At 38.8% G+C, this 19,341-nt stretch overlaps 2 protein-coding genes across 3 annotated transcripts in view; one reads left to right on the plus strand and one right to left on the minus strand.

Moving 5' to 3' along the window:
• The window catches only part of LOC306989040 (uncharacterized protein), a gene marked incomplete at its 3' end in the record, with an annotated part of 978,518 nt that overhangs the window by 541,619 nt on the left and 417,558 nt on the right, over positions 1-19,341 (plus strand). The gene's annotated exons all lie outside the window — the stretch shown is intronic.
• becn1 (beclin 1, autophagy related) overlaps positions 1-19,341 on the minus strand; it is a 71,321-nt gene that overhangs the window by 15,255 nt on the left and 36,725 nt on the right. For both annotated transcript variants that reach the window (XM_079595535.1, XM_079595536.1), the window contains exons 4-10: positions 16,439-16,497; positions 13,771-13,861; positions 10,702-10,838; positions 10,324-10,518; positions 8,633-8,779; positions 8,292-8,441; positions 3,498-3,558 (exon numbers count right to left, since the gene is read on the minus strand). In XM_079595535.1, coding sequence (XP_079451661.1) covers positions 3,498-3,558; positions 8,292-8,441; positions 8,633-8,779; positions 10,324-10,518; positions 10,702-10,838; positions 13,771-13,861; positions 16,439-16,497 — 840 coding nt within the window. The remainder of the gene's footprint in view (positions 1-3,497; positions 3,559-8,291; positions 8,442-8,632; positions 8,780-10,323; positions 10,519-10,701; positions 10,839-13,770; positions 13,862-16,438; positions 16,498-19,341) is intronic.

Genomic DNA, 19,341 nt, shown 5'->3' on the forward strand with positions numbered 1-19,341 from the left:
ATGAAAAAATAAACGGTTAAATGTCTTCTTATTTATGGGTTCACTTAAAACATTGAAATAAAACATTGTGCTTTTGTAAAATAAAGTAAACGGGGTGTGCTTTCTGCCTCTCCGTGAACTTTTTTTCTAGTGCACGTCTGTAAACTTAAACAAAACTCAGCAAATACTATTCACTCAGACATGAGCTATATATCTCTATAATCATTTAAGTGTGTAGTTTTAAATTATCTAATTCAAAACTAAAACAAATATTCTCTGTTTATGTAATCTATATAAAAAGAGCGAGAGATCAGCCGTTCTCATTATCGTTCTGGCACCTCATTACTCTGCTAATTTGACACGCCCATGGAGCCCATAACACACTGTAAGGAATAATAATATCGTGATAATCCTGGAAATTTTACCTCAAACGTGTGGAGTAGCCTAACAACGGATCCAGCTGCAGATCAGTAAGTGCTTTGTTCTAATCGCGATATGAAATGGTGTTTGTAAACCGCAAAAGAATTTTACAATTTTAATCGCGTTTCTGTGTTTGAATGAATGCACGGCACAGGTGCATGCTGTTGTTTACTACAGCTCACGCGTGTCTGTGTGTGAATGAATTTAGCTTTTAGCAAAGCTGAAACACCTCAGACCCCTCTATCTATATTGCCTACTGAGAGGAGTAAAAATCGACTGAATACGTTGAAATAAAATGTCTTTGTATAAGCAACATATTAAACTGCAAATTAACATTTATGCCCTAATATATATTATAAAAGATGATATGTTACAGACGAAATATGAAAGACAACATTTCGTTTTGGATAGATTATAAAGTTTTTACTGCCACATCAAAACCTAATTTACAAGGTGCAAACAAAAATCTTAAAAGGTCAATATAAGCCTTCTCTTTAAACTATTTTTGTGTCTTTTTAGTGACAAATTTGGGGAGAGGATAGCCTACATATTCCAAAACTTTCTGAAAATGAAATGAGAATTAACTGCACAATTACTAGAAATGTTTACCTTGGATATTATACAATTTGCAAGCATACACAGTTTGTGGAAAAATACACTTTTTTTCAAGATGTTTCCAACTCTGAACCAATTCTATAGTAATATATATATGTGTGTGTGTTGTCTTTGCATTCTTTCTTGTGGCTCAGTGACACCTGAATGAAAAGCTCATTAGTATGCAGCATTAGCAGGTCTTTGTCTTCTCAGGTGTGTATTAGGACATTATTCATGACCTTGTTGGATCATTCACGCCCACCTGCATATTGCCTTTCCAAACAAAAAGTGTCTTACAAAATTTAAATCAATCTATTGTTTAATGTGAACGATTAGCCCGGATGATTTTCAGATCATTTTGAAGTAAAAACTCTAGGCGAGAACATCCATTAGTCAAAAGTATTGTGGGAATATGTGAAGTTGGTCGTATGTGGTCTTATATCAGAAAATTTAAGTTTGAGTTTTTTGAATAACCACGCATAAATAATATTCTCTCAAAAATGCAAACATGTACATACATGTTGCTCACATATTATGATAGCCATGTTCGTGCTAAATAGAGTGTAATTACACCTTTGCCATTAATATGTTTATAAGCAACTGAAAAAAAATACAAATATCAGGGCATGTCAAAACATCTCAAAGACCCCAAAAATACCTTGGTCCCCAGAGGGTTAATAAATGTTTTAAATTTGACAATGTAGTGTGGTAGGCTACATTGCGAACAAAGGTCAGATATTATGCATAAAAGTCTGGTCTAAAAATGGCATAGCAACCTGTGCTTTAAAAAAATAATAATAATAAAAACCGAGAATCAAATCGAACTGTGACCTTAGAATCGAAAATTTAATCGAATCGTGACACCCCTAATATATATATATAGTATGTGTGTGTGTGTGTATTTTGTACATTTTAAATCGCAATTTTGACCAGAAAAATCTAAAATGTATTCCCAAAATCGTGCAGCCTTATAGTTTATCTTGATATCAGCATGTTCACAGCTTCTTCTTTTTTTTTTACAGGGACCAGATGCTACTGAGTCCTGCTGACTTAAACATTCACATGAGACTCTGTACATGAACATGGTAAAGTGAAAAAAATCAAACACCTTGGAAATGACAAGTATGTACTATGTTTCAAGAATGGCACAAAGTTATGTGACTGTTCAAGTCTCTGTCTTTAGAACAGTGTGTTCAATAATGTACTTTTTTGTCCTTTGTTGTGTATCTTTGGATTATGTTGTGTTGTAATTAAATCCAAACAATCAAAAAGCCATTATTTTTCTCATTCTTTGTTTATAGTTCTTTCACAGCCCCACCTGATAGGGGCATTATGGGAGGGTCTTTGTCTTTCTCAGGTATGAAACACATCAATATTCATGATGATTCACGCCTCCTCGCATAAAGATTTCTTACAGAAGACATGTCTTACACATTTTAAATCAATATATTGTCTTATCTGAGTATTCAGGTTAACTTTCACATAGTTTTGGAGCAAATATTCTAGGCTACGTGATACAATTTTCAAAAGTCTTGTTAAAAAACTCAGTATGGGTTTCATGACCTTATTTCAGTGACAATTTTCTTTTGTTTTTTCCCCCACAAAAAAACGCATAAATGTCATTATCTCAAAACTACAAACTTTTACATGCATGCTCCTGACATATTATTGTAGCAGAGTTTATGCTAAATATAGTGTAATCAATATCTAATCTAATCTGACTTTAGCCATGAAAATGTCACAAGTAACAGATATAAGCACAAATGCCAGAGCATGTCAGAACACCTCCAGGGCCCAGAAAACACCTCAGACCCCAGAGGGTTAAAGGTTCATATGGCGCCATAGCTGCTTACCACATTACTTTGGGTGAAATGCTGTTTTGGTCATTCTGAAATGCCTGAGCAAAGTCTGTCGTCAAAGTACTTCGGTATAATTCCCTCCCAGAACTGTTTTACACGACTGTGTTCCCAAACAGCAGGCATCGACCTCCAAAAGCAAGATAACTTTATTGCAGTTTCGTCTGCATGCTCCTGAGACACAAGTAATTTATTATATACTAAATAATTTTACACAGCGGCATCTCCTACTGCAGCAATTTCCATTTTTCTTAGTGATATTTAGCGCATATTTATCAGGAAGTGACGATTTTGTTCTCTTCGGCTCACTGGATGGAAACGGTGCTTTATTCGCAAATGTTTAATGCGATATTCCAATTTTGCGGACAAGTTAAGTTTGGATTGAAACATAGCTATGGACTTGCCGCTACCTACTATCACGACACCGTTCTAACAGAAACCCCCTAATGCGATCCGGCCGCTCATCTACACAAAACAGTGCCTGGTGGCTCGAGAACGCAAACCATGAAATAGGTCCCAAGGTACAAGCCTTGAAAAATGTATAATACAGAACTTTGTATCGCTTCCGCATAGCCACGTGAATCGGAATTATCCCGACAATGGGATATATTTTTTTATATATTAATAAAGTTTAAATGTGGCACTTACCTTCGACTTATCTGTGAGAGATTCCAAATATGAATGGTTTCCATAAGGAACCAGTCGATATCTACAAAGAGAACAAACCATATGAAAAATTATGTTAATCGTGTAGGCTTCACAATGGCTTGGATACTATGCTGTTTATACTGGAGGCATTGCGTTGCCGACGTTAAATAGGTGCTCCTTTCTATTTCTGATGTACTACACGTTTGTAATTTGAGCTAATAAGAGGCCAAATAGGTCTGGAATGCGTTTCAAGCTGCATTTATCAAAACAGTTTAACTTGGATTTTCTGTTATCTTTTCACTTTTATTTATCCTATGTCCCAACTTTTTAAAAGTGTGTTTCAGCCATCAAAATGTGTTTATATTTACAAAATACAATTAATTTGGCCAGTGAGAACATAGAATTCTTGTCTTTGTACATTTGTCAGTTAAATATAGGTTCAAGAGAATTAACAAACAACATATTCTTGATTTTATTGAATTTAAAAAATGTCTCAACTTTTCTGGAAATGGGGTTGTAAATATTACTGGGGAAGATAGCATTAGGACCTCTGCTCCAAACATTGTTGAGAGCACTTTTGGTACATAGCCTTTCAAGGCTTTAAAGATACAATATGTAATTTTTGTCGGCGCTAGGGGTCGCTGCTAACCAAAGGCGTATGTTGATGACGCAAAATTTCCTGTGGAATTATGGATCTTGTCGTCAAGCTGATGGATCTAATGTTTATGGATGAGTGAATACATTGATGTTTTTATCATTACTGTGCTATGAAGCAGGGCACGATTGCTAATAAGAGACAGATATCAGCAGCGCCACACGCAAAGGACATTTCATTCTACCGAACTCCCGCAAGTGCTGAATTACTACTCAGGTCAGTTTATTAGACGAATGAAACTTGTGAGGTAACGCAGCACTGTTTCACTTGGTCTACTACTACACTATCACACTAAACTGCATTTGATTTGGTTAAAAGTTATAATGTTATTATATGTGTTAGTTTGTTGGATATGAGACTAGCAGTAAGCCAGATCAACATTAGAATAACATACATCTAACATAACATATGTTAGATCATATTCTAACATTTCATCATGTTGAACAATATAACATTTATTAGTTTTATGTACATTTGCTCACCTGTCTAATAAAGTACATGTAAGAGCTGTCAAGTCAAAGTTTGTTCAAGGATGTGGAGCTCTCGGCATCTCGAAAACACCACGCTGATATTGATCCTCGGTTTAGTTCTCCTTTTACCCCCAAAGTCTGCTTGCCATGGTCCATAATGTTTAAACGAAACAACAACAGCATGCAGCTAGACTTTACGCACTATGCAATTGTCCACCTCCACAGCAGACCTAAACTTCACCCGAGAAGATTGTGTATAGTGCATTTTTCAGTAACATGTTTGTTTATGTGGCTTGAATAATATAGAGAAATAATATAGATCACCCATTCTATTTCCGTTTGCACTGTTTTTAGTTTAGAAACCCTATTATACTTGTTAGAATTTTCTAGGATCAGCATTCTCCCCTAAAAGTGATCAGGCAGACCAAACAGTAAGTCATAGAGACTTGAAAGTTTGAGGGATGGTAGTACCCACCCCGTCACCAAAGTATACAACGTTCATATATCTCAAAAAACATTGCCGCAATCAACCAGTGAAGATCGAGCGGCTGCCAGAGAAGGTAAATAAAGGCAGATCGGAACAAAACTCGCTGGGCCTGTTTGACTCATGACCCCAGAGGCCTGTGAGAAATTCTAATGAAACCGGCCACCGAGGGTACCTTCGCGTTTTTCGAGTGCGTAAAAAGGATCGTATATCACATGATTTTTCACACATTTTCCGCACATGCCCACGACATTCATACCTTATAGCAGAACTCCTCTTTCTAGGCAACTTTGCCTCTTGGACCACTGCTGTCAATTAATTCAATAGTTAATTCAATATTTGAGAATATTAGAATAAAATAAAATAAACACTTTTGCGAACTAGTCCTAGGTTTTTCACTTAACCTCAATAAAACCACTGCAGTAAAATTCTCTATACTCTCTAGGCCAATAATCATAAAAAACAATTGTTGAACTTTACCCTTTGGATAGCTGTGACATTTAGAGTAATTTAACAAATGGCCATGGCAAAATATACTCAAAAGCCTATAAATCCACAAACGAAAATGCTATACTTTACTTTAGGTGAGCTCATGCGAAATATGATACTAAACAAGCACGCCCATTTTTATGGAGATCGGACCATAGGTGGCGCTATAACAGAACTTTTCCATCGAGATGGTTACAGGCATGCTAAATAAAACTTAATACCTTTTTACATATGTGCATAAAGGCCTAAAAGCGCTTGAACCCAGATAATTGCTGCTCGCAGCTATATATATATATATATATATATATAAAATGCCTTAATTAAAACCCATTGATGCTACTTCGTTTATTTTGTAAGTGAACTTTTGGATATTAGATTCACTGTTTTAGACTGCCACCTTGGACTTGAGAACGCGATTACAGAATGACGTGACCAGTGTGCGATAATCCTGCCTGTGAGATGTCCACGGCACGGCGCTACAAGACTTCTGTGTGACTTCCGCCGGAGCCCTAGGAGACAATTGAGAGGCCACTTTTTCCAGCCCGTTCTCATTAAAGCTGCAAGACTTTTGGGCAAAAAGCGCCCTAGTGTCAATGTGCAGGTATACTCATGGAAATTATATGAGATAATTATAATTATTGTAATTATAATAATTGAATGGTATCCGCAAACATGTTAATAGTTATTAGGCAATAGTTAACTTATCAGGCATTAATACATTATTGCAGAAGTTCATTATAAAGATGCTTAATTTGGGGCTTTCACGATTTCTCGATTAAATTTGAGCGCTCAACTTTAAAAATCTAAATTTAAATTTCTCCATGTCGATTCACTGGTAAAATGCTGTAAGTGGCGCAATCCACAGAAGAGCAGCATGAACCACATTATTATAGATTATATTCTAAGGCTGCACAATATATTTAAGCCACATTGGGATTTTTAAATGGTTTTGTGCTATTGTGAAATCACAAACACTATGATTTAATTAAATTTCTGCAGGTTTTACAGTAAATGTTTTACACGCCAACAGGACAAGTTACATGATTCTTCCAGCGCCTCGGAGCGGCTCTGTTCATAGTAAATGCTGCTCCACACAAACTCAGTTTCTGCATGTGCTGTTCGTTGGCTTTCCAATAATGTGCATTTGGGAACGCATTTAAAGTCTGATGCGCTTTGGGTTTCCTAACGAAGCGTTGTACTGTTTTCATGCGTTTTTACTGATTAGACTAATTAGCCTTCATGAAAAGACCTGGGGTCTCATTTATAAAGCGTGCGTACGCACAAAACGGGGCTGGAAACGTACGTACGCCAGTTCCCACGCAAAGGTTGTGATCTATAAAAAACAAACTTGACGGGAGAATGTGCGCACCTTTAAGCAAACTTTGAGCCGTGCGTACGCACATTCTGGAGACAAAGGGAATTGGCGACACAGATGGTGAGCTGGAGTTAAATGTCTTTTTGGTCACTTTTAGACAGAAAATCTAAATTATTCGATTATTCGAATTAATTATACATATACAGAAATATAATTTCACTCACCAAGACTATCACTTGAAGCAAATATCCACACCTTAAATGTCCGCGCCAGCGAGCGCGTTGGGCCGTTTAGTGAAACTGCCGCATATCTAACGGCAGATGAAGTAAAACTGTAAATCTTCATTATGATTCCTAATCATAAATAGGCTACAGTGCGTGTTCACAATAACAGTTTAAATAAAATATTGATTTAAACTGTTTTACTTCTGATATAGGCCTAAACATTCAGATTAAATATGACATTCTCATTAATGGAGTTAAACACTTACACTAGCTACATGAAATTTATAAATATTTGTTGTGGATGCTATGCTTTTGAACACTTTTCCTTTGGCATGCTGTGTTTTAATGTTTTACCTACAGAGATAATTGCTTATCATGATAATAGCAGATTGTGCAAATATAATGCACAACAAGGTCGATCTTTTTCCATTAAAAATACAAAACAATTAAAAATACTATTTGGTCAGTGGAAAAGATTGAGAAAAACTATCTCTGAAATGTATTTTACACTATTTGATTTATTTATTCAAAAACAAGGCAAGGATAGGCTACTAAATGATTTTTATTAATGTAATGTGACGGCACATCCGTATTTCATATTTTCCTAATGTCTTGTACCGTTAAACATGTTATCACGTGGATGAATAATCATATGCAAATGATATGCAGATGAGGATATGCATAGTAAAACTAGGCGTTGTAAGCTCCATATATGGTTATTTCGGGGAGGAGACGCATGTGCGCACAATCTTCCACTGAGTGGGATTTCTAAAGTGAATCCTGCGCAGTTTTTGGCGTACGCACGGTTTTATAAGTCTGAATGTTTTTTGGCGTACGCCATTTTGGGCTTTCGGGCGCACGCACACTTTTAGTAAGGATCCTACGCACAGTTTTATAAATGAGACCCCAGGTGTAAATGCCCTCTAATTGTGGTTTAATGGGATCTTAATGTGATTCTTAAAGGTCTGCTGAGGTCTAATGCAGTTTGATGTGGTCTAATGTAGACTAAATTGATCGGTCTGATTTTTGACTGATTTGGTGTTTGTCTTGACGTAAAAACTTCAAGCTTTTAAAAGTATTTAAAACTATCAGACAATACATCAAAATGTGCACACAAGCTTTATCTATCTAGTAAAAAATGTTTCTTATCCAAGCACCTCTGAAAGCAAAGTCCCATCTTGTTTGCAAGCGCATGCAGCAGAAGTACAGTTTGACCCCAGGCTGCATTAATTTCATTCCATTCCACTGGTACGCTGGGTAATCTGCCCAGGCGGAAGTTATTTATGGTTCCAAACTGCCCACTGTGCCTGAGAAGTATGGAAAAAAATAAAATAAAATAAACTTAAAATGTTTATATGCGTAATTTTAACCAATTCAGTTTTGCATATAAATGCATATAAATTATCGGCTTATTCAATGTGCACATATTTCTGTTTTGATGCCGAGACTTGTTCCTAAAATATGAATTAAAAAAGGTTTGTATAAAGAGATATGAAACCAGATATGAAAGGTGGAATTGAAAACGTTGGTCTTCTTCAGTCTGTCTAGCTGAATCTGACAGTAACGCATCTGATTGTCCACACTCTTAAGATCATCATCCAACTCCAGCTGCTGTCTCTTAAACTCGCAGTACTCCTTCTGATACCTGAGACACAAACAGAAAAACAAAGATGACAAAATGTATTTACCAGGAAACTGACAACACAAAAAGTTAAAAAGTATTTAAAAGGGACACATTATGAGGAATCTTTTTTCTTTTTCTCGAAAAAACATGGTCAATGCACTACAAAAAAGCTGTAACAACTTCAACTATATTGTACTGTATATGGCATGTTTTAGATTAAAAATGGCTAACTTCAACTTCACCTGATTTCAATCTGATCTTGACAGTTTGAGCATAACATTTTAGCAAGGACTGCATTATGAATGTTTCACAATAGTGCGTGCAGAATTATTAGGCATGTTGATTTTCTGATCATATATTTTTTCCAGGCACATTTTACCAATTCCAAACCTCAATCTTAACTACTATTAATTTTGTATTTAATCATTTAAAAGTGATCATGAAGGCTGGAAATGAAAAATGCCTTCTATTCAGGTGTGTAGAATTATTAGGCATGTTTTCTTTTACAGATAAAACAAGCCAATAAAGAGATTTAACTCAGACTGAAAAGTAAAAAATTATTAAATGCCCATGAGAAGGTTACAATACTAATGTAATACTAGAAATTGCAGTTAAGGCATGAACATTGGACAGTGAAATGCTCATTGGGTCAGACAAAAATAGGTGGAGAAGAAAAGACATGTTAATTGCAAAATAATTAAGGTGAAGAATTAAGTGTAAAACCATCAGGAACCCTTTAGTCTCCAGGGCCACCATTTTCCAGAACTGCAACCTACCTGGAGTCTCCAGCACTGCAAGGTGTCAGGATCTCAGAGACTTAGGTTAGGTAAAGAATCCTAAAAAATGACCCCCACTTAATAAGAATTACAAGCTGAAGTGTAGTAAAATAATAATTGTATAGGCTTTAAAGAGAGACAGATTGAGAGTGACTCTTGAAGGACCAGCACCACATCCTCTTGTACCATTGTTTGAAGAAATCATCTTCCAGAATCTGGCAGTAAGTTTTGGGAGTTCCCTTTTAGTTAATTTTGATCTCCTAAAATGATCTCCCAAAACTTACTGCCAGATTCTGGAAGATTAATTCTTCAAACAGTGGTGCAAGATGTGATGCTGGTCTTTCAAGTGTCACTCCCAATCTGTCTATCTTTTTGGCTTATTTTATCTGTAAAAGAAAAACGTGCCCAATAACTCTGCACACCTGAATATAAGGTGTTTTTCATTTCTAGCCTTCATGAACAATTATATATCACTTATAAATTATTAAATACAAAATAGTAGTTATTAAGATTAATGTGGTTTGGAATTTGTAAAATGTGCCTGGAAAAAAAATATAAGAAAATCAACGCGCCTAATAATTCTGCACGCACTGTATAAGCTTTGCAAAGAGGCTGTAAAGGAGGACAACAGCAAATATTTGCAGCTCATCTGTGAGTGCAGAAATTTATTGTTTAGTTGTGTCCCTCTCACATAATAAATGCTAGCATTGCCATAGGGAACAGGGATTCCCCCATTATAATACAAAAGAATGATATGACTCCATTGTAAATATTCTAATTCATATCTACTGAAGTTCTTCAGTGTCCATCAGCTGGCTGTGGTTTCGTCCCTCGGCCAGATCTTTGGCCACAGCTTCACGCTGACCCTCAATGCTCTCCAGTTCCTGGATCAAAGATTCCTCTTCGTGTTTCAACAGCTGCAGTGCATTCAGTAGACTGGCCTCCTCCTCGTTTGGTAGCTGAGACAGCAACTCTAAACAGCTCCTGACAATTCAAAGCCAATTGAGTGACCGCTGGAGTCAATGATGTCAATCATGTATTGACTAAAAAGGTTTAAAGACAAAAAATAAATGATACAAACCCTATCACAAGAAAATTAACACATCCCACTCACAGAAAAAGAAAACAGTTGTTTGTTACTTGACGTGTTTTGAGTGTGATACAAACTTGTAATTCTGGCACTCGTTCTCAGTGATGTTGAGTTGTGTGTCGAGATGGTCCAGTAGTGTGTCAGTGCATTCCTCACACAGTGGGTGATCAATATCTGTCTGACCAGACATGATGTCAAACAGATCGCTTGTCACCTACAGGAAAAACACACATACAGTAAGAATGATCTATTCTGGTACATCCATCTACTCACCCAAAATATACTGCATGAACAGGGTTCTCCCCCAGAGTTCCAAAAAATTGTTTATGCCAAAAAGGTTCTACAAATTTTACCCTAGCACAAGTTTAATTCCTGAATAAAATAAAATCAATGTATTTGCATGTTTAATAACTTTATTAGAAATGTATCTCTTTAAGCCATACGTTTTATTTATTTATTATTGAATGCTTTATTAGTCTGCTATTTATTTTTGCACATTCACATGCATGATTGAAAGTTCTTCCGCTGTTATGTTAAAAGCTCTTATACAGCTCTTACACTGATGAGTAACAGACTCATATGTCATTTAATGTTTCTATGTGTCTATTAAACAGATACATTAAATAAACACCAAACAATTGAACGTGTAACTATGCTGCGCTGATAAATTTCGCAGAGACATAAATTGTTCCGCATTTCAGGCACATGCTTTTTGCGCAAGTGATTACAGAGCTTGCATACATCGCATTTTAAACTCCAACTGTTATGGACGTTAGTTTGAGATTAACAGCCGGGAAAACAAGAGTTACTTTGGTAAATGAGAAAAATAATTGGTCTTGTTATTTTATTTACTTCTACCCTAAATCCTTATCTTTGATGACTTACATGTTTATTTGAAGAAGCATAAAAAAGAAAAATAATTTACTGTATTGTCCATGTCTTGATTTAGTTTTTTTTCTTTCTGGCATGAATCTCTAAAATCTATTAATAAATAACTGCTGTGGCAAACGTTCACGTTATAGTCCAATTTACTTTTCTTTGTACAACGGAATGTATTGAACCTACAACCCGATTTGCATTAAATTTGGAACATTTTGTAAAATGCAATAAAATCAAGAAATTCAAAAGTACAAGAATAGATTTCCACTGGTTCAAGTTTCCACTGACCAAATTAAATGTATTTTCTAAATATAAACACATTTGATTTGGTAATGGATTTTACATGCATATACCACTTTGTGCCAAATATCATGAAAGAATTGTCAAACAATTCAAAAATTAAAATTCTCAATCCAAGATTGCAAAAAATGTGTGTCTTTCACCAAACATAATAGTGAAAAGATTTAAGGAATCTCAACCCATGTAGGCCAAGGCAGAAAACCTCTGTTGAATGTTCATGACCTTCGAGCCCTCAGATGGCATTGCATGGGAAACCGTCATGCTACTGTGTTAAATATAGCCATGTGGGCTTGGGAGTACTTTGGAAAACTATTGTCACCTAACACAGTCTGCCACTACATCAAGAAATGCAACTTGAATCTCTGTTACGCAAGGAGAAATCTATATATCATTTCTATGCAGAGATGCTGCAGAAGCCTCAATTCAATGCAGGCTGCAGATGGTTGGCCAATGCCGTTACCCAAAAGAATCTGGACTGGGGGACATGCCACCTGTAGAACAAGAAATAGCATCATGGACAACTCTGGGACCATCTGGTAACCCTTGCCGTCCCAAGAAGGAGTGTGCGAAAACTGACCGTCTGATCTCACGATCGTTTAATGCCACTGCACGTGCAGCTCGTACAGGCAATGCTTTGGCTATCCTCTTAGCAACCTTACGGAAAACAGTAAGTGCGTATAACCAGGATTCTAGGAACCTTGTTGATTCTGCTCTGGCAGCCCACTCACAATTGACATGCGATGTGGGGGACGCTATGTCTACATTCAGCAGTGTTATATGTAATTTCAAAGGGTTTTCTGTAAAATTACACTGGAATATTGCATAATATCCATCCATATATTAGTAAGGGCAGAGTTTAGATTTGGGTAGATGGAAATGACATAAAAAAAGGTAATATTCCTCCCTTCAGATTAATTTAAACCTCTTTTTAATTTTTTATTATACAGAAAAAAACTTTTTTCCAGTGTTTGCTGGCATCTAGTGGAAACAGCCACAACTGTCTGCATGTTGCTAGAGAACACAGGGCCTGAGTTACACACTTTCAAAAATGAATTTAAAATAAAAAATAAAAAAGCGCCTCTTTTTTGGGGGGTTTATTACAGCTCAGACAACATATACTTAAACTTTTATCACTTTAAGCACTGTTTTATGAAACTTCAAAGGGTTTCCTAAAATGACACCAAAATTGTCTACTTTGGTAAAAGTATGTGGATGTGGCAGGCTGAAAAATGGTCTCGGATCTTAACAGTTAACAATCTTAGCAGTAAAATATTTTGAGCCAAAAATCCATTTCATATATGGGAGACCTTAGAGATGAGGAAAAACATTGTTGGGTTTAGTTCTACCTCCGGTAGTAGGGGTATCTAAAAAATTTGGGGGCATTGTCACTAGCCTATAATGAGTGATTTTAACCAAGGTGATTATAATCAGGTAATCTGAGAGGTGACTGAGGATCTTGGCCCATGCCAGGAATGCAGTAACAGTGCTTGCTCATTTAGCCCTTCCAGAAATGAAATATGGACTCGTTTTGTTTGAGACAGGTCTTCAACTTGTTAAAACATATATCTGTTCTTCTAGCTCACCATGACGACTATAGGTCACAAGGGTTATTGGAACCAACAGTTTAAGTGACCATTTCTTAGTTAAAGCATTTACTTTACGGTTCTATATTACACTAAGGACTTGTTTTACACTGTCAGTAAAATGTGACCCAATATGTTTATCTTTTTCTTAGCCAATCAGATTTTTTCAACCTGAAGCAATGACATAGCTTAGACCTTGGTAAAGGATATAATTGCTGTGATATTTGTAACTGTAAAGGGGGCAGTCTACGAACTCCTCAATCAGTGAAATCAACTCAAACTAATAATTCAAATGCTTTACTGTACCATTTTTGTCTCTGCCAAGAACATAAATGTAAATATGAAATTGTGTAGAATAGTGCTATTTTGTATGCGAGACCATACTTTCAGCCTGCGACTCAAGTTCTCCATAGTTCCTCCATCTGATGCTTCTCCAATAAGAGTGAAACTATTTGTGCTTTCAGTTGACATCATCCTAAAGAACACAAACAGCTCATTAATACACACACATACATTTGTAATATTTACTTTCAACTCAGTATATGTTTATGTTACAGTTGCTCTATGCATATAACACGGAATAAACAGGGGAACAAATATAAACCAGATCTAGAGCTATACAATTGTGGATTAACTGAGAATCACAGTTCATGTCTCACAGAACTGTGCTACTCAGTCATCTGGAAAGCTTGGGTCTCACGGTCAATTGGGCCAAGAGCTCACTGCTGCCCCGTCAGTCAACCTCTTTTCTGGGAATAGAACTCGACTCGGTGGCAATGACGGCCCGCTTGTGTTCAGCGTCTGGCCGCTTCTTTCCAGAAAGGCAGTGTTTTCCCCCTGAAAACGTTTCAGAGAATGCTGGGCTTTATGGCTTCAGCCGCAGCAGTGCTCCGCCTGGGTCTATTGCGTATGTGCCCTCTGCAACGCTGGCTGGACGCTCGTGTGCCTCACCGAGCCTGGGCCACCGGCGGTTCGTGAATCACATTGACTCAGAGCTGCTTTTCAGCACTGCAGCCCTGGATAGTGACCGACTGGTATCAGCGGGGAGTGACAATGGGAGTAGTCTCGTACCGAAAATTTATCTCGACGGACACCTCCAACCTAGGTTGGGGCGGTCTTTTCGAGGACAGACCGGTCTTTGGCCTCTGGTCAGACCCAGAGAAGCGCCTCCATATAAACTGTCTGGAGATGATAGTGGTCGAGAACACCTTGAAATACTTCATCCCATTTCTGCGGGGCCACCACGAACTGGTTCGCACGGACAACATGTCTGTGGTGTCATACGTGAACCGCCAGGGCGGTGTCAGATCCAGAATCCTCTGGAATCTGGCAAAACGCCTGCTCGTTTGGGCTCAGAGCCGCGCATGTGCCAGGACGCCTGAACGATGGCCCGGACAAACTGTCCAGGGACAACGTTCCCCCAGGGGAATGGTCCCTGCACCCACAGTCAGTCCAATTATTGTGGCGCCATTTAGGCAGGGCGAAAGTCGACCTATTTGCGTCGAAAGACAACGCCCACTGCACAAGGTTCTTTTCGAAGAACGAGGATGCTCTGGCCCAGACATGGCCCAGATGCCCGTTATACGTGTTCCCCCGGTCTCAATGTTACCACAGGTAATCAGGAGAATCAGGGAAACACGTCATTCGGTGCTCCTCATAGCCCCCCGATGGGAGAACCAGACATGGTTCTCGGAGTTGGTGCGGCTGTCAGACTCAGCACCACGGCCGATCCCGGTGAGGAAGGATCTCCTTTCTCAAGCCGGCGGGTCGATTTGGCATCCTCATCCAGAGCGCTGGACTCTGCATGCATGGATAATCAACGGATACCCGTTGCTCTGCCAGAAGGGGTCGTGAACACGATCACGCAGTCTAGAGCCCCCTCTACCAGGCGGCTTTATGCATCCAAATGGTCTGTGTTTACTAAATGGTGCACTGGCAAAGGCTTAGAGCCACAAATTTGTGGGGTTTCGTGGGTGCTTTGCTTCCTTCAAGAGCTGTTGGACATGGGCAGGTCCCCCTCCACGCTCAAAGTATATGTCGCGGCCATCGCAGCGTTCGCCGAGTCGAAGCATGGCCAGGCAATAGGAAGGAACGAGCTCATCATCCGCTTCCTAAAAGGAGCCAGGAGGATGAATCCCCCGCGGCCCCCATCGGTTACTATTTGGGATCTTTCCTTGGTCCTAGAGGCCCTGAAAGAGCAAATCCCTTTGAACCGTTACACTCTGTGGATCTGAAGTACCTCGCGCTCAAAACCGCGTTTCTGATCAACCTAGCATCAGTTAAACGTGTGGGTGACTTGCTCGCGTTATCAGTTAATGCCACGTGTCTCAAGTTCAAACCTAATGACTCTAAAGTCGTCCTTAAACCGAGACATGGTTATGTCCCCAAAGCGATGAGCTGCACTATAAGGGTCGATGAGTTCAGTATAGACCGGCGGTGCCGCTCTGTATGTATATCCCCTTTGGTGTGCTTATGTACATGTGCGAGCCCACTCTGTTGGCCGCCTGTATCTCACTTATCTGTGTCCCCCGGGGCGTTCCCCCCTGGGATTCATGTAGTGAATGCTTGGCGCACACGGTGTTGACAAGGGGTTCCCGGTACGTAATTTCATTACGCAGTACGAGAGAACCTCTCGTAAGAGAACGTACTCGGTTACCTAACGTAACCTCGGTTCTCTCTAGAAGAGGCAACGAGTACTGCGTTCCCTGCCGTGGTCGCGCCCCGAGCTCACTTCGCTTCAGGCGATGAAAAACCAGTGTTAGCAGCCTCTGAGCCTTCTTTTATACGCTTAGCCACCCCCATTCAGGCGAGATATGATGCGCGTGACATCACGCCCGGCTCAGTGGTAGGCTGCTGCACTGAGTTGACAATATATACAAATTTAAGGATGAATTTTTGGCTTCATATCTCGAGCAAAGATGACTTTACCCGGTGCGTAATATTATTACACAGTACTCGTTCCCTGTTCTAGAGAGAACTGAGGTTACGTTAGGTAACCAAGTACGTTCTTTCCAGAACACATGTGAAAGTGTAAAAACAGGTGTAATCATACCTTGCAGGTGGGATATATTTCCGAGCCACACCATCCTGTTTGCTCTCCAAAAAGGTCTCCTAAAACAACACACAATTTTATATAATTACGAATTTAATAGATTCAAGTCCACAAATATTTTTGTAATATTAATTAGAAAACTAGAAGAGTACAGATTGTAAACAAACTTTGATGTTAGTTTGAAAAAGATTTTTGCTAGGTTGTTCTGGGCGGTTGCTATGGTAACCATGAAATTCTGCCAGTGTCAAAAGTTTTGCTTTTGACGCACAGTGGCTTCTCTTATGCTAGGCATACACTGTGCAATTTCAGTCAGATTTTGAGCCGATTTCAGAGTAGGACAACTTTTTTTTTTAACACTTTTTAATCAAATTTCAGCTTCGTCGTGTGTCGTGCAGTGTACGGGGGAAATGAGAAGTGCTTAACCTCTCCCAACTGGCAATAGGATGGTCGGATGAATTTCTGAAATGTCAGGAATTTTGGTCAGCCCTAGTGAGGGTATGGCACAGTTGAAGCAGAGCTAAACGCAGTGTTTTTTCCCTCACTGCGCCTGCGAGAAAACAGAATTTAAAACATTTCATCTTTAATGCAGTAAAACTGAAAACAAAAGGACATAGATCTATAAGTTCTGTAGCTATCAAACTAACTGCAATTTAGCAAACTGTTGCTTACCTCTAGTTGAAAAATGGATAAGCCATATTACCCACGTCTTTCAAGCCACCTGCGTGTAGCCTACATATAGGCTATACAGGCGCCTCTTTAGTTAATTTTTTTTTTTTAAATATACTGATGTATTATATACACAATTGGTGGCTGACTAAATACTTTTTTGCCCCACTGTGTGTGTGTGTGTGTGTATATATATATATATATATATATATATATATATATATATATATATATATATATATATATATATATATATATATATATATATATATATATATATACAGTATATAGCTCTGGAAAAAAATTAGGAGACCACTGCACAATGATCAGTTTCTCGTTTTACCATTTATAGATAGGTTTTTGTGTAAAATTAACATTTTTGTTTTATTCTATAAACTACTGACAACATTTCTCCCAAATTCCAAATAAAAATACTGTAAATTAGAGCATTTATTTGCAGAAAACGACAACTGTTCGTTTTCTGGGGTGCTTCAGCAAGGCTGCAATCGGGCAGATTTGTCTTTGTGAAGGACGCATGAATCAAGCCACGTACAAGGTTGTCCTGGAAGAAAACTTGCTTCCTTCTGTTCTGACAATGTTCCCCAACTCTGAGGATTGGTTTTTCCAGCAGGACAATGCTCCATGCCACACAGCCAGGTCAATCAAGGTGTGGATGGAGGACCACCAGATAAAGACCCTGTCATGGCCAGTCCAATCTCCATGCCTGAACCCCATTGAAAACTTCTGGAATGTGATCAAGAGGAAGATGGATGGTCACAACAAGCCATCAAACAAAGCCGAGCTGCTTGAATGTTTGCACCAGGAGTGGCATAAAGTCACCCAACATCAATGTGAAAGCCTGGTGGAGAGCATGCCAAAACGCATGAAAGCTGTAATTGAAAATCAGGGTTATTCCACCAAATATTGATTTCTGAACTCTTCCGAAGTTAAAACATTAGTATTGTGTTGTTTAAAAATGAATATGAACTTATTTTCTTTCCATTATTCGAGGTCTGACAACACTGCATCTTTTTTGTTATTTTGACCAGTTGTCGTTTTCTGCAAATAAATGCTCTAAATCAGCAGTCCCCAACCTTTTTTGCGCCACGTTAAATATCAGACAATATTTTCACGGACCGGCCTATAAGGTGTGGCGGATAAATACAACAAAATAAAATTATATGACTTGCATACAAACTGGGGTATTTTAAAAAAATATAATAATAAACGTGAATCCAATGTGTAGACCTACTCGCAACTTTATTGGCAGCGTCCTTGTAACATCGCGCCAACAACATAACATGAGTAAAGGCTGGTTCACACGGCAGGATAATTAGGCCGATTTTAGCCCCGATTCACCCCTTCCGACAATCTTAAGGGTGCTCCGATTATCGTAAAATAATCAAATCAGATATTCCTGCCGTGTGTGGTGTGTTAAGACTGCTCTCGTCTGCTCGGAAGGATGTCGGGTCCGATCTCAAATCGGGGATATCCAACATGTTGGATTTATTTGGCCCGATTTCTCCTCGTTGTTGTGGACTGTGGCGTGTAGCCAATCAGAAAGCGAGGTGCTGAGACGGCGAAACAAAATCAAAACAGCTGGCGCCAGACGTCCCGGTGGACGTCGGAGATTGAGGATAACGTTTTTTTTTTTTGGTTAAAAACAAACTACAAACTATCACCACTGCATCCTCTTCGTCTGCCATGATTGTTTACTCTGAAGTCATGTTTGATCTCGAGGGATTTTGCGAGATTTCCCATCTGACCTGGGAATGCTCGGGAGTCAAATCGATTCGTGTGGGATGTGTTGATTTTGCCGTGTGGTTGCGCACCACACACTGTACGACCAAAACTGTTAGACCCGTGATTTTTTATCGCCGTGTGTGGGGTCTCTCAAGTTTGGAAAATCAGCCGACAATTTAAAAATCGTCCCGTGTGAACCAGGCTTAAAATCCTCTCTGCCCCCTAATGCCTGGCTCACACTACAGGAGTTTTAGACCGATTCATGCCCGATTTACCCCTCCCAAGAATCGGAGAAAAAATCTTGTCGAGGACCTCCATCGGTTCCGATGTTCGGCGCAGATTATCCGGTAATGTGAGGCGTTCAAGGAGATCGAATCTCGCCCCTCCCGATCTCCTCTCACACAAATCGGGCCCGGCCCGATCATATCAAACATGTTTGATATATTTATCGGGATGAGCAAGATTGTGATTATGTCAGTACTGTCACAATAGCC

This window comes from Phoxinus phoxinus (genome assembly GCF_949152265.1).
Source record: "Phoxinus phoxinus genome assembly, chromosome: 21".
In the NCBI taxonomy this organism is placed as follows: Eukaryota; Metazoa; Chordata; class Actinopteri; order Cypriniformes; family Leuciscidae; genus Phoxinus; species Phoxinus phoxinus.